Source organism: Hippocampus bargibanti, linkage group LG04, assembly GCF_051943395.1.
Source record: "Hippocampus bargibanti isolate YZ-2025 linkage group LG04, ASM5194339v1, whole genome shotgun sequence".
Classification (NCBI taxonomy): domain Eukaryota; kingdom Metazoa; phylum Chordata; class Actinopteri; order Syngnathiformes; family Syngnathidae; genus Hippocampus; species Hippocampus bargibanti.
In genome coordinates this window covers 25,062,333-25,078,090 of record NC_142737.1, presented here as the reverse complement: position 1 = coordinate 25,078,090, position 15,758 = coordinate 25,062,333, and the positions used below count along the sequence as shown (strand labels likewise).

The 15,758-nt window shown below is 45.4% G+C and overlaps 1 protein-coding gene and 1 long non-coding RNA gene across 3 annotated transcripts in view; one reads left to right on the top strand and one right to left on the bottom strand.

The window, feature by feature from the left end:
- The first annotated feature begins 6,565 nt into the window (after nt 1–6,565).
- hk2 (hexokinase 2) overlaps nt 6,566–15,758 on the top strand; it is a 52,179-nt gene continuing 42,986 nt past the window's right edge. For both annotated transcript variants that reach the window (XM_088994840.1, XM_088994839.1), the window contains exons 1-2: nt 6,566–6,677; nt 7,093–7,255. In XM_088994840.1, coding sequence (XP_088850966.1) covers nt 6,618–6,677; nt 7,093–7,255 — 223 coding nt within the window. In that variant the 5' untranslated portion in view covers nt 6,566–6,617. The remainder of the gene's footprint in view (nt 6,678–7,092; nt 7,256–15,758) is intronic.
- LOC148899529 (uncharacterized) lies at nt 8,465–15,703 on the bottom strand. The gene is made up of 2 exons (XR_016114753.1): nt 15,417–15,703; nt 8,465–8,747 (listed from the first exon to the last, which is right to left on the bottom strand). It is a non-coding gene; the product is annotated as an uncharacterized LOC148899529 (long non-coding RNA).

Below are 15,758 nucleotides of genomic sequence, written 5' to 3'. Positions count from 1 at the left end.
CAAGGATGAAGAAAGCCATCGTGTATCGATCATGTTGTGGTGCTGTTCAAATTGAAATTGACGATCATTGTTTTGATCAAGCCAATTTGAGATTGGGACATTTCGATTTGAAGGACGATGACAGGATGTGACGTTGCATCGGTAGCTGTCAAAGTCACGCCATTTGACCGTGACGTCAGCAGATAGCAAACGGCTTTCAAAAAGACACATCGACGAATACATTGATCCGGACTGCATGGAAAAAACAATGGAATCAATAATTAGACAGACAAACAAATAAATCAATAAATAAGCAAACAAGCACGTATCCAAATAAATAAATGAAATGAAAAAATAAAATGAAAATATATCAATGAATAAACCAAGTCAAGTCAAAGATGCATGACAGATGAAATAAACAAACAATGCAAAACTAATAAAAAGTAGAAATGAAAAAAATGACATCAATAAACACGAGCAAGAATAAAAAAAACAGTCAACAAATAACAATAAAAAAAAACATCAAGAATACATCAATTAAAGAGCAGTAATGATTGGCCGTGCATGCAAGGTGGAAGAATATAACAAGGTGATTGACGTGTAACTCTTTTCTTGATATACAACGCCCGCCATGCCTGTCAACCTTTTCCGCCGATCGGATTGTTTTTTTCTTTTTCGTCATGATTCCAAATGATGTACGCGTACACGGCCTACTACAATTTTTAGAAGGTGGGGGGAAAAAATGGCAGCGATCTTCGAACGGCCATTTTGTCTGAAATCCAGTTGGTCCAAAGCATCAAAGGTTGACATGCAGGTAGGTAGGCAACAAAAGTCTCTTTATGAGCACGATCGTTTGTCTTTTTTCCCCTTTGTCAACATCATCCGAGAGGAGCGAGCGACTCGTGAGTCGTCATGACGCGTCGGGGGAGTCATCATAAAGCCACGACTTCCGTGACAAAGCACCTTTCTCCTACGTGCATGTGCGCGGGGAGAAAAGCCGGGAGATACCGGAGCCACTTCGCTCTCCGACATTTTTTACCGCCAACAATTGCGGACGAAGAAGCCTTTTTTTCCCCCTTCAGGTCAAAGACGAGCGAGTTTGCTTGCAATTGGTGAGTTAGTCGGCTTGATTTTTTTGAAGAGGACATTCGAATGCCTGCCTTCTCGTCGAAATGTCCCCACAAATGGGGACATTTTGGAAGGAGGTGCATGCAAGGTGAAAGATTCAAACAAAAAAATGACTTGTTGCTAAATGAATAATCATAGGTCATAAAGGGATTCATCCAATCCAATTCAAATTAATTGACTAGACCAAAAATAATGCACTTATACGTACGACCACTTGCAAATGTAAAAAAAATATATCATAGTATATTTTTGAAAGGCGCTTAATAATAATAATAATAATAATAATAATAATAATAATAATAATAATAATAATACATTTTATTTGTATGATGATGATGATGATGATGATGACATTGAGTGGCTTTATTCAAGCCATTGTGACCAATGACGTGCGACTTGAGGTGACGGGGAGGAGGAGTCTGCTCTTCTCGGCACTTCTCGGCACTTCTCGGCACTTCTCGGCACTTCTCGGCACTTCTCGGCTCTTCTCGGCTCTTCTCGGCTCTTCTCGGCACTTGATGGAATTCAAGTCAAGTGATGCTTGGCGTCTTGGATCACCTTTCCAAAGACGGAAACCACCTGGATTTGTGTCTGTCAAAATGGCGCCATTTTCTGCATGTGTAGCTCTTTCTCTTGTTTCGATTGATCATTTGTATTTGCTCGACGACAGTAGCTATCCTTGTCTGACTGTATCAGGCAGGGGACAAATGAATTCAATGAATAAATGGAAAAAAGAATTTTAAAAAAATTATATCATAAGGCAGATACAGACGACTGAAAAAAGAAACCACAGGAAAACTCATTATTTTCATCAAGTTTCAAATGTCTGTCTCTTTCTTCACATCAAGAAAATATTGAAGACACTGTTGTCATGATCTGGTTGGCGACCAACGGGGGGCGCTGTCGGCCCCGCCTGCACCTGCACAGGTGCTGGTCGTCCCGATCAGATTGGCGACCAGCGGGTAGCGACGTCAGCCCTGCCGGCAGCCTCGCAGGTGCTGGTCGTTATAATCAATGACACTTAAAAGGACACCTGGCACGATCATCCGGTGCCGATTCATTGTTTGTTTGCTGCTTGGTTGCTGCATGCATTGTGTACGTGTTTGTTTAACCTTGGCGGACTTTTACACTTGGTTTTCTTTTGCTACTTTGTATTTTTTCCATTCAGATCATTTTGATGTTTTACATTTTGTTGCTGCTGACCTTTATTTTAATACAATTTGTCAAACAACCTCCTGCTCCCTCCTGCCTGCTTTTTGGGATCCGAACCCGCCATCACCACCTCGCAAACCGTGACAGAATGAATCGGCCAACCATCGGATCCCGCAGGTACATCGGACCCGTCTCATTTCCACCCTGTGCCTGGCAATGCTACGTCCACGTTAGCGCAGGCCTCGTCGAGTTTGAATTGCGTCACTCGACGAGCCGCAACGTCCACGTAAACGTCCGGCCGAGACCTCCTTCCAGGTGGCCGTCCAGGGTGACACTGGGTGACTGGCATTGCACGCCCACGTCCAGCCACGCTGTCGTTGTGCATGACGAATTGAGTCTCATCCACGACGAGCCGTGCAACATCCGCGTCAACGTCAGTCCGAGACCCCACTCACCGCTGGATCCCGGAGCGGCTCTGGACTGGTCTCGTTCCCCCGGAGCCGGGCAGTTCACGCCCACGTCGGCGTCCGACCGAGACCTGGTCCCATACGGCCGTACGGGGTGCCATTCTGCGCCTGGCAGTTCGACGTCCACGCAGAGCCATGCGCCGTCGCGTGAACGTGCGAGAGGGATCGCACTCACGCCCACGACGATCCGTGCCGCGTCTTCGTCCACCCCAGGCCGAGTCCCGTTCCCATCAGGCCGCCGCCCGTCGTATGCTGGAGAGGCAGCGGTTTCCCTCTCCACCGACCGTTCCCTGGCGAGTGGACCTTTTGGGAGACTGTTGGGACTTCTGGAAGCAGCCCCTTGAAGGGGGGGTACTGTCATGATCTGGTTGGCGACCAACGGGGGGCGCTGTCGGCCCCGCCTGCACCTGCACAGGTGCTGGTCGTCCCGATCAGATTGGCGACCAGCGGGTAGCGACGTCAGCCCTGCCGGCAGCCTCGCAGGTGCTGGTCGTTATAATCAATGACACTTAAAAGGACACCTGGCACGATGATCCGGTGCCGATTCATTGTTTGTTTGCTGCTTGGTTGCTGCATGCATTGTGTACGTGTTTGTTTAACCTTGGCGGACTTTTACACTTGGTTTTCTTTTGCTACTTTGTATTTTTTCCATTCAGATCATTTTGATGTTTTACATTTTGTTACTGCTGACCTTTATTTTAATACAATTTGTCAAACAACCTCCTGCCTGCTTTTTGGGATCCGAACCCGCCATCACCACCTTGCAAACCGTGACAACTGTCCTAAACATGGCTTCTCTTGCCTACTTGCTCAGCTCCACGCACAAGTTTCATTCATCTCAATCACGCGGGCCGCACCAACATTCATCCTTCATATTAAAGCAGCCATCTCCTCAAGGTTCGAATGGGGGGCGTGTTCATGCAAGAGGCATTTTTCAAAATAAGACTTCAGTGTTGCTAAATCAAAGACACACTGTGACGTCATGAAGAATCGCCACCCCGCGGCCGTTTATAACGTCGAGCTCCGAGAGCGCACATAATTTGAATTCGCGCCGATCGCCTGACATCGCAAATTTGAACTCTGTGCTGAAAATGAAGACTCTGCGCATTTGTTGGCTTGTAGCCACGGGCATTTTGATCATCTGCAACGTCAAAGGTAAGCATTATTCGAGCCCCCGTTTTGATCGATCGATCGCTCGACTTCAAGAGTTGCTCAGTTTTTGTTTTTTTAACAGGAGCGGGAGGCCCACACGACAACGCGTGCAGTGCAGTGCATCTCCGACGAGCGCACAGACCCTGACACACCGGCGACAGATCCCTTACTCCAGTCAACTGACATAGTTGGTCAGATGAGTGACAATAAGACAGCATTCTTATACACCCTATTCCTTCACACTTCTGAAAGAAGAATTCCTATCATTGACTTCCTTGTAAGGCGGCCCGGTAGTCGAGTGGTTAGCACACCGGCTTCACGGTGCAGAGGTCGCCGCTTCGCGTCCCGGTCCGGCCTCTCTGTGTGGAGTTTGCATGTTCTCCCCGGACCCGCGTGGGTTTTCTCCGGGTCCTCCGGCTTCCTCCCACACTCCAAAAACATGCATGGCAGGCAGATTGAACACTCCAAATTGTCCCTAGGTGTGAGTGTGAGAGTGACTGTTGTACGTCTTTGTGTGCCCTGCAATTAGCTGGCAACCAATTCAGGGTGTCCCCCGCCTTGTGCCCGAAGACAGCTGAGATAGGCTCCAGCAACCCCCACGACCCTAATGAGGAATAAGCGGTACGGATAATGAGATGAGATGAGACTTCTTTGTACATCTTTGCCCGATAACCTTGTCTATTTTGCCTGTTGGTCTTTCTATTGTCTTCCGTGTGTATGTTGCCTCACTTCTGCATAATTTAAGGGGGGTGTATGTAACGGAGTTGTGCACTTAGATTATTAAATTATGAAGGAAGTGACGCAACGGCGCACAGTGTGGCACCATGTCTTGCCCATAGTTTCCAGAACAATCTCGAGGAGATTCAGGGTGAGTCGCAATTTTCTGTTGGTGTCGATTAACGCGCATTTTCATGACTATCTAATTTTGTTTCCCCTTTTGTACTGTCTAGTGTTATCTAATTAATTATCTTATTCATTTCGAGTCCAGATTACTTTTTGTGTCATTATTTACTTCACGTTTTGTCGAGTGGAACTTTGGAGCACATGTGCTTTTCTATTGCGCAGTTAATCACAAGACGAAACCCATGCGACTTCACCCATCCCTTTTGCCATACTGTGTTCAGAATCAGAATCAGAATACCTTTATTCGTCCCGCAATGGGGAAATTTGCTGTCCACAGCAGCAATTGAAGAGGGATGGGGTTGGGGTGGGAGTGAAAGGATAGAAAACAAGATATTCTAAGCATAACAAAATAAAAATGTCAACTGTATTCTGTGCAAATGTAGATGTGCAAAAACCGTTCTATAAACAAGACTGTACATAGTGCAGAATCAAGAAATGCAGGTAATAATTGTTTCATTTCGTTTTTATTGTACAATATTTAGTTTCTTGTGTCGTGTTTCATTTGCCCGTGAGTGTCCGTGGCGGGCTGAACTGTGCGCCAGCCATTACAAGCGCACCGCGTGTTCTGCCGAGTCTCCGCCTATGATGCGTTCAGGGACATCTTGTAAATAACAGTGAACTTTTGTTGTATTCTCTTTTTCTGTAAATAACCACTATACGATCACATGTTGTTAATTCTGTTTTGTTATCTACAATGTTTTGCATTTGAGAACAATCTCGAGGAGATTCAGGTTAATCACAAGACGAAACTCATGCGACTTCACCCATCCCTTCTGCCATACTGTGTTGCAGAAATAAAAGAAATAAAAAGACACATTCACGAGTATGGTCTCATTAATACGGCAGCATCGTGGAGATGAAGACAGTCACTGTTGTGACACCCGTCACACATGGCAATTCTGATGGGTCCCCAAATAAATTGTATTTTTGTAAGATTGCTTTTGTTTTTTGTCATCATGGTATTTTCCTCAAAAACCTTTATACACTTATTTTATTTATTTGAGCAAGAGAACATTAGACATAAAACAATAAAAGGAAAAAATAAAATTCTAAACATTTTTGTTCACTAATGGAGCTCATGCAGAGGTAGGATTAAGTCTATCTGACTCTCAGATCATGTAATTTAAAATATATATGATTATATATTGCAATAGTTGTAAAATATAAAGACAGACCATTACATGTGAAAAATATAGTGCAATTTTTTGTCTCAATTGCAACACTTTTTAAAATATATTTACCAATATATACACAGATATGGTCCATGCATATATTAACTTATATTAGAAAATACAATTCAACATCTCATATATGAAAATATATTATTGCATGATATCTTCCAATATATTGGAATATGTTTTCGTTTAGTAATGGTTAGTGAATACAAATGCGCATCAATTTGGTAGTATGCCATGAATTTGTGTACTTCAACCATGTTGTTGTTAAGTTAGAACAATGGGATTTTTATACATTAATTTAAAATGTTTTCTCAAAAATATGTTCATTGGCTATGACTTTTTTTTTTTTACAACAGACGTGCTTGTCTATAAACATTAAAGAGCTGCATGACTGTTGATAATTAACCAATCCGTACCAACATCAAAGCGAATAATGAGGAATTTATTTGCGCAAACCTTCGCTACAAATGAAAGCGAGAAATGACTGCGAGATGTCTGGAAAGTTCCGGCTACAATCGCAGCGACGTGTCTACTTCCTCAAACTGTCTCTCTTCCAATCAAAGTTGGGAATTTACATGACATCACCAAAAACAGTCCCGGAAGTTGGCGAAGTTTTTTTTTTACCGAGTAAGAAAGACGGACTAAATCGCCAACAACCATGTCCTCGTGTCTGTTGACCAACTACTGCGCCGAACTCCATGATGATCAAGAACATAAAGTGAGTAACGACACTAGAAGATAGATGCGTAACGAGATTATAATAATAACAAAAACGGATTTTCTAGACTTTGACTGAATGCCTCATAATGTTTGTGTCCGTGAAAACTGGCCAAACGAGTAACATAGTCATAGTCTACCGTACACAAATTACGTCGTTGTCATCTGTTAAGGGGGAAATCTTGAAACAGGATGCTACTCGCCGGTTGAGAAAAACTGTTTTACTTTATTAATTTGCCAATTCACAGTATGTATGAATATAAGTATGAGTTTTGTTGTTAATACTAAGCATTAATGTCCCAATGTTCAAAGAAACGTCTTCGTTGTATTCGGATACATTTGCTGATTTCTAACCTGAAAATATTACTGGGGTATTTCAAATCTTACAGTTCTAATTCTTTTCTCCAATTGCTTAGTTGGACAAGTACTTGCACCGTCTTCAGTTGCCAGATGAAAAACTGATGGATATTTCAATGAGATTTCGACGTGAAATGGATAAAGGCCTTTGCAGAGACACTAACCCCACTGCTACCGTAAAGATGCTGCCAACTTATGTACGCTCAACTCCAGATGGAACAGGTAATGCTCTCATCATATCATATAGATGGCCTGTTTTTTGTGATATGAGTCTGATGGAGAATAATAATTTATCATGTTTAAAAGTGCCGTGCTTTGCTGACCAACTAAACAATGGGCCTACAGTCAAAGCGCAGATGGCCACAGTAAATCTGAGTGAAACAGACACGGCAAGGTGAACTGTCGTCTCCATCTAGATTCTAGAAGGTCCGGCCTTGCACAGAATTTAGGGCTTTAGATACTCTTTTTTTCACCAAAGTTATTTACGGCTTAAACATCCTGCACAAGCGCCAGATTACAAATTTATCAGTTCTTGGAAAAGACAACCAATTAAAATGTCTTATGTTTTACCGCTTGCAGCTGTTGGTGCTCAGAACGCCCAGAGGCGTGGCATTATAATCAAGAAAACTATGTTTACTAATATATCACTGTAATTTACATATACTCTCAATAAATAGCTTGGCAGAGGGGCGCAGAATTCAGACGTATGTCATCTGATGACTGCGTCTCCTGCCGGCAGTGGGGACAATCTTTCTGGTTCTGAGTCTCTGTCCACGGTGTCTGTCTGTCATATCTCTGACAGAGTCCAATTAATTTTACTGCGGAGGCAAAGGATCAGGACAAGATCAAAGTGATACGATTATTCAGATTAGCTATTTCACTTTAATTTAATAAATTAAGATCTTAATTTGGTGGTGGACTTTGTATTAACCATCAATCTTTTTAATTGCACAATGTTGTTTTGTTGCCATTTTTACGGTCACTTGTGACCATTCCTGATTTTTATTTCACAACTAGTAATTCATTAATTTGTTATGAATATGTAATAACATGATCAAATTCAACATTTGCAGATATGCCAGAAGCAGCAGTGTGCACATTTCCCAATTCATTGGCCCGTTTATGATTAATTATGTTGCACTGTACTGAGCTGGTGCATAGTTACTGATTCTGTCTTATTAATGGCAACAAGTTCACTTTTGGTGTTACCTTTTGCCATGGAGCCAGCAGTAAGGAGGGGCTGTGCAGCCTGTACTTGATCCGAGGCCATTTCATTGTGCACCACTTATAGATCATGTCAACACTGCAACACAGTATGGCAGAAGGGATGGGTGAAGTCGCATGGGTTTCGTCTTGTGATTAACCTGAATCTCCTCGAGATTGTTCTCAAATGCAAAACATTGTAGATAACAAAACAGAATTAACAACGTGTGATCGTATAGTGGTTATTTACAGAAAAAGAGAATACAACACAAGTTCACTGTTATTTACAAGATGTCCCTGAACGCATCATGGGCGGAGACTCGGCAGAACACGCGGTGCGCTTGTAATGGCTGGCGCACAGTTCAACCAACCACGGACACTCACGGGCAAATGAGACACGACACAAGAAACTAAATATTGTTCAATAAAAACGAAATGAAACAATTATTACCTGCAACACAGTATGGCAGAAGGGATGGGTGAAGTCGCATGGGTTTCGTCTTGTGATTAACTGCGCAATAGAAAAGTACTATGAAGCTAAGTTCCACTCGACAAAACGTGAAGTAAATAATGACACAAAAAGTAATCTGGACTCGAATGAATAAGGGAACTAATTAGATAACACTAGACAGTAAAAAAAGGGGAAACAAAATAAGATATTGTCATGAAAATGCGCGTTAATCAAGACCAACAGAAAATTGCGACTCACCCTGAATCTCCTCGAGATTGTTCTGGAAACTATGGGCGGGACATAGTGCCACACTGTGCGCCGTTGCGTCACTTCCTTCATAATTTAATAACCTAAGTGTACAACTCCGTTACATACACCCCCCTTAAATTATGCAGAAGTGAGGCAACATACACACGGAAGACAACAGAAAGACCAACAGGCAAAATAGACAAGGTTATCGGGCAAGGATGTACAAGGAAGTCAATCATAGGAATTCTTCTTTCAGAAGTGTGAAGGAATAGGGTGGTTCAAAACCCATCCTATCACAGACTAGTAGAAATGCCATTTACATTTCACAAAACAGCACATAACAACACCCGTTACTGAGAAGCCATAAAGATAATGGCGACAATTGGCACACAGCACAAACCCAAAAAAAAAAATCAAATGGTCATATTAAACCCACATTAATGTTGGCATCCCGACTCTCTGATAGGACATTTCACATATCAGCCTGTCAGGGGGTTTAACTGTCCTACCACATCTCGTGAAATTGATGGGGCCCTGTGTGTCTTGTGGTTGTGTGCAAATTACCGCCTCAAGTTCAGTCTCATCTGGGGGTGAGTCAGGGGTCGAGCGTGCTATGTCAAACACCGGGTCTGTGGAAAGTTCAGTCTGTGTGTGGATATCATGGCCTGCTGACAGACTTCTCTCACTGACATCCCCTCGACATGCATCGGCGGAATCATGCTCTGAAGAGAAGTGCTCATGTTCCTCTGTCTGAGCTGGAGACTGCATGACCCAGTTCTCAGTGCGCAGCTGAGTGTCCTCCTGATCATCAGGGACTGAGCTTTTGTCACTCCCACAATGTGCGTCCATCTCTGACCCCTCTGAACACGAACCAGGCTCCACCTGCCCAGAGAATGTCAAGAAGTCAACCGGGAGCAGTAAGTTCCTGTGTACGACCTTCTCTCTGCCTGTGGCATCATCTCGGATCCTGTACACATTGATCAACGGCTTCACAGACACCACGTCATAAGGGGTTGACTCCCAACGATCCGCAACCTTCCGCTTGCCCTTCTCGCCTCGATTGGCTAGTAGCACCTTGTCACCAACAGCCAATGGCGACCCCTTGACTTTGCGGTTGTAGATCTGGGCGTGGCGGGTCTGTTCCTTGGCTGCATGCTGTTGAGCAATTTGCACGGCTTCAGAAAGGTCTCTCTTCAAGGTGCTCACAAACTCATTGTGACTGACAACATTGGCGTTCTCCAAGACATGATGGAACATGATGTCAATGGGCAAGCGAGGGACACGTCCAAACATCAAATAGAATGGCGCAAAGCCCGTCGTCTCATGTACTGTGCAGTTGTAGCAGAAAGTCAACATATTCAACATTTGTGGCCATTTGGACCTAGACTTTGGGGGAAGTGTTCTGATCATCCCTCCAAGGGTCCGGTTGAATCTTTCTGCGATGCCATTACCCATGGGATGATACGGTGTTGTGTGGGACTTATGCACCCCTGCCATCTCAAGAAGATCCTTGATGAGTCTACTCTCAAAGTTGGCTCCCTGATCCGAATGGATCCTTTTGGGGAACCCATAAATGCAGAAGAACTTGTCCCACAGGCAGCGGGCAACTTGCTTTGCTGATTGGTTCCTGCAGGGGAAGGCGAGAGCCAACTTTGAGAAGTGGTCGGTGACGACGAGGACATCGGTGGTTTTCTTGTCGCCGGACTCTGCTGTCCAAAAATCAATGCATACCAGTTCCATTGGAGCCGAAGTGCGGATGTTCTCCAGGGGTGCCCGGGCGTCTGGCTCGGGGGTCTTACCCAAGATGCACCTCTGGCACTGCCTTACATGTTTTGTAATGTCTTTCTCCATCCCTGTCCAAAAGAACCGTTCACTAGCCAAGGAGAGTGTCCGAGAACAGCCCTGATGACCAGCCGCGTCATGCACACCATGTAGGACTTGGTGTTTCAGAGACCCAGGTATGACGAACTGAAAGACTCTTCTGTTCATGTGGCGATCTTTCCTTACTCTGTAAAGAGTCCCGTCGCGAACTTTCAGCTTCTTCCAGTGCCTCAGCAACAAAAGAACACAGCTCGTCTCAGCTGCTCTTTCATGTTTGGTAGGTCTCATATGTCGCTGCACATAGAACATGACTCGGCTGACTGTTGAATCTTGGTGCTGCAGGTCACGTAACTGACTATGGGGAATGACAATGGAAGGGTCTTCTTCAGGTAGCTGTAGTGACAATGGGGTTGCTCCAGGGAGTCGAGAGGTCCCGCCAGTCTGATGGACGTCTAAAACTGCAGACACCTCCTGCGCATCAATTGCACTTCCAGAAGACTGATCAGGAGCTTCTCCCTGGGAAACTTCTCCATCATGATCACCAGCCATGTGGACAGCCTGACAGTTGGTGGTGAAACGGAAAGCATCCTGTACAGTCTCATTCACGACCCCTTGGACTCCATTGAGTAGGTATTGGTAGGGTTCTTTCACCAGGCGATGGCTCACGCAAGACTGAACGAAGGGTTCTCGACTCAGTGCATCAGCCACTATGTTCTTGGGCCCTGGGACGTACTTCAAGTCAAAGTCATATGCTGCCAGCTTCGACACCCACCTCTGCTCGCAGGCATCTAGTTTGGGCTTCGTCAGGATATATGTCAAGGGGTTGTTGTCAGACCATGCAGTAAAATGTCTGCCTTTTAGCCAGTGGGAAAACTTGTCACATACGGCCCACTTTAAAGCAAGAAATTCGAGCCGATGTGCAGGGTAGTTCAATTGGGCTCGTGACAGCGTTTTACTTGCAAATGCCACTGGTCTCGCAACCTTGTCATCAGGCTGAAGCTGGGAGAGGACAGCTCCAATGCCGTCAAACGATGCATCGACTGCCAGGATGAAAGGTTTCTCAAAGTCAGGGTGGGCCAACGTTACACTGTTTGACAGATCGTGTTTCAGAGTCTCGAAGGCAGTTTGACATTCAGTGGTCCAGTCCGCCGGTGTCAACTTCACATGACTTGATGCATCCGATGTGGGTTTCGACCTGCGTCTGGCCTTACCACGGGTTTTCTGGCCTGAAAGGAGCTTGAAAAGGGGCTTGGCCTTGATGGAGCAGTCCTCAATGAAGTGCTGATAATACAACACCATTCCCAAGAAAGATCTAATTTTCTTCTGCGAGGGAGTGAGGCCATCACTGTCCATTAGGTCTGGTACCTGTACACTGTTTATCGCTTCCACCTTTTCAGGGTCTGTCCGTACCCCTGACTCTGAGACAACATGGCCAAGGAACTTCACAGATCTCCGAAGAAAGTGACACTTCTTCGGAGCAAGCCTCAGATTATGGTTCTTCAAGCGGGAGAAAACCATCTCCAATCGCTCAAGCGCAATCTCTTCTGTCGGACCAAAGACCATGAGATCGTCAAGATAGCACAGGAGGCTGGTGAAGTTCTTGTCCCCGAAAATGGAAAGCATCATCCGCATGAATGTAGCCGGGCTGTTCGAAAGGCCTTGTGGCATCCGGTTATATTCATGTAGGCCAAATGGGGACGAGAAGGCGGTGTACTTCTTATGGTCCTCAAACAGGGGCACATTATAAAATCCCGAGGTGAGGTCCATGGTGGAGAAGAAGACATTTCCTCCAAGTGCGGCAAGAGCGTCAGCCTGATGGGGCAATGGGTGAGCATCGCGCTGTGTCCTCGCATTTAGCCATCTGAAATCCGTGCAGATGCGCAACTCCCCATTCTTCTTCCACACTAAGACCAATGGAGATGCATATTCACTCGTGGATTTCCGAATAATGCCTTTTTCTTCCATCTCATTGAGAGTCATTCTCAGCTTTTCATATTGACTTGGTGGCACTCTTCGATAAGGCAGGCGGAATGGTCTCTCATCCACGAGGTGTATCTTGTGCACAAATTCAGAGGCCTCTCCACAGTCCATCCTGTTCCGTGAAAATACTGCTTCATATCTCTCAATGAGTTGGAAAAGTCTGTCCCTCCACGTATCGGAGACAGCACATGCATCCAAGTCCAGATCATGTAGTCCAAGCTCGTCCAGTGCTATTTTGATGTCTTCTTTGGACCTTGGCCTTGCGGTGGCATTCTGAACAGATTGGGACATAATTTGGATGTTGTCAGGTTCAGACAAGTCTTCTGTCGCAATGCAGGGAAATACATCTGCCAGCTTTGTGTTTCTTCTCAACACCACTTTTTCAGTCGAGGGGTTGATGACCCTCACTGGGAGCCATCCATCGCCCCACATCGGTGTGATAATCCGGCCAACCAGAATCTTCCTGGATCTGCACCTTGCTTGAGTTGGTTCAACTATGACCGTGCTGCCAACTGACATTGGTGCGCAGGCGGGAAGCTTAGCCCAAACAAGATGTTCACTCTCTGGTTGCAACATCACACATTGCTGCAACTTCAGCGTGCCAACTTTGTCAGGAATCGTTCCACCCCTCCATTTCTCTGTGTTGGAAAGCAGTGAGAAAAAGTGGTGGGAGTCATCATCAATCGAACTACCGGGCTCTGACATGAGCCGCCAATAGCCTTCAGTCTTCCGCATCAGGTGAAGGATTTTCTTAATGGCATTGCTGCCAAGAATTATGTCGTCGGTTTGTCCAGGCACCACAAACATGGGCACAGCTAGCTTGCAATTGTACACGACTATTTCCAAATCACATATGGCCGAAGGCGTCACCTGATGACCACCACATCCTACAATGACAACGTCATCTGCAGAGTAACGTTTGATGTTAGGGTTGCACACTAACAATCGTGCCATAGCCGACTCACTCAATGTGCAACCAGTAGAGCCGCTGTCAATCATTGCGGTCAGGGAAATGCCTGCGACAGTGGCAGTGGTGTAGAACAAGCTATCTGACTTCAGGACCTTGTGTGTGCCTTGGAAGATAACAGTCTTCTCCGTGGGGACACTGGAAGTGAGGGACTCTAATATCGAATCAAGATCATCTGTCGAACTGTTGGGAGGGTCATGAACTTCATCCGCATCATACTCCCTTGGATGCGGAGACATTAGTTTCCCGACAGTAGTGATCTTGTGGGCTGCACTTGTGTGGGGCAGTTGCGTCTGGAGTGATCAGGTGAAAAGCACAGAAAACAAAGTCTTTTTTCGCGGCAGTGAATAAGCGCAGAATGGTCAGCGCTAGCACAGACAGCACATGGTAGCTTATTCAAACCGTCCACCATTGGAAGCCTTGACTTGCGTCTACCAGAGGCAGAGGGATTGTTAGCTCCTTGCAGCAAAACTCTTTCCAGCATGGAAATGACACGCTCAAGATTTGCGGAGTCGGGTGGCCTGGCTGAGTGGGATATTTTATCGTTGTCCTGACATGCTGTATTCTGAAGCATTTCACTTTTATTTACATGAATGGGTTGACTGTTCGCCGCAGCTGGAGTGGCAGTCCTGGGACTCATTTCTGTCTGGTACTCATCCAGGATGGCTTGGACCTCAACTGCCGACCATTTATCCACTGTTTTTGACCTAAGTGTCATGGAAAGATCTTTGGATGGACAATTTTTAATAAACATCCGTGTTACGTCGAGGGAAGAACAGTCGAAATCTCTGCCCTGTTCTTTGAGACGATTGGTGGCAACTTCAGCTGCGTTGTTAAGCCTCAACCAGTAGTCATATGGGGCCTCCTTATCCCTGGGCAGCGTGGTGTAAAAGTCTGCTAGAGGGAGAGGTGAACAAGGGGCAGTAGAAAAATGCTTGCGAAGAAGGCTATAGATGGCATTTGGGTTCTGGGTTACATCAACTCCACTGTTTCTTGTGCTAACCTTGACAACATCTTTAGCTCTACCGCTGATGTTCATGAGGATTTCCTCTGCCTGATGCTCAGGAGCTACTTTTGCTCTCCTTATGTAGTTCCTCATTAGGTCTTCCCACTCATCTACATTCATTTGATCAGTGTGGTCACCCTTGAAAGTCAGGGGTTCGCGAACTTTCCTGTGCGGTAGTATCAGAACTTGTGATGAGTCAAGACTTTGTGTTGTTGTGTCAATGGGCGTGTCATGTGGGAATGAGGTGTTATGCATGGGGACGTTATGTGTTGGGCTGAGATGTGCAACAATGCTGTCTGCCAGCTGCTGGCCAATGTGTCTAATTATGTCACTCATCTGACCAACTACGTCAGGTGACTGGGGTAAGGGATCTGTCACTGGTGTGTCAGGAGTCTGTGCGCTCGTCTGAGATGTACTACACTGGGTCTGGGAAGGAACTCTGTCCCCACTAACATAAGTGGCCTCAGCTAGAACCTGCCCATTCCCCTCTACTACATCACTCTGGATGGGACTCCACACCTGTAACATGGTCGGGATGCCTCTACCTCTACCAATACACTTATTAAAAGGTGTGCTAAATGTCCCTTGGAAGGAGCTCATTCTCAAACTTCACAAAAAAAAACTTACAGGAAAAAAAAAAGCACAACAATTGCAAAACAGCAGCTCAGACAATAAACACACAATTTAAAGAACGGGGTCGACACACCGTCCACCGAGTGATGGGATGAAGACACTGTGCAGCATCGCGGTCCCGGTCCGAAGTGGAGAGTCACTTGTGATCGACGGGTCACGGCACCAATGTGACGGGTGTCACAACAGTGACTGTCTTCATCTCCACGATGCTGCTGTATTAATGAAGACGAGACTCGTGGATGTGTCTTTTTATTTCTTTTATTTCTGCAACACTGCAACACAGTATGGCAGAAGGGATGGGTGAAGTCGCATGGGTTTCGTCTTGTGATTAACCTGAATCTCCTCGAGATTGTTCTCAAATGCAAAACATTGTAGCATATATAAATTTTCTATCCTGTTTTTCAGCCAATTACTT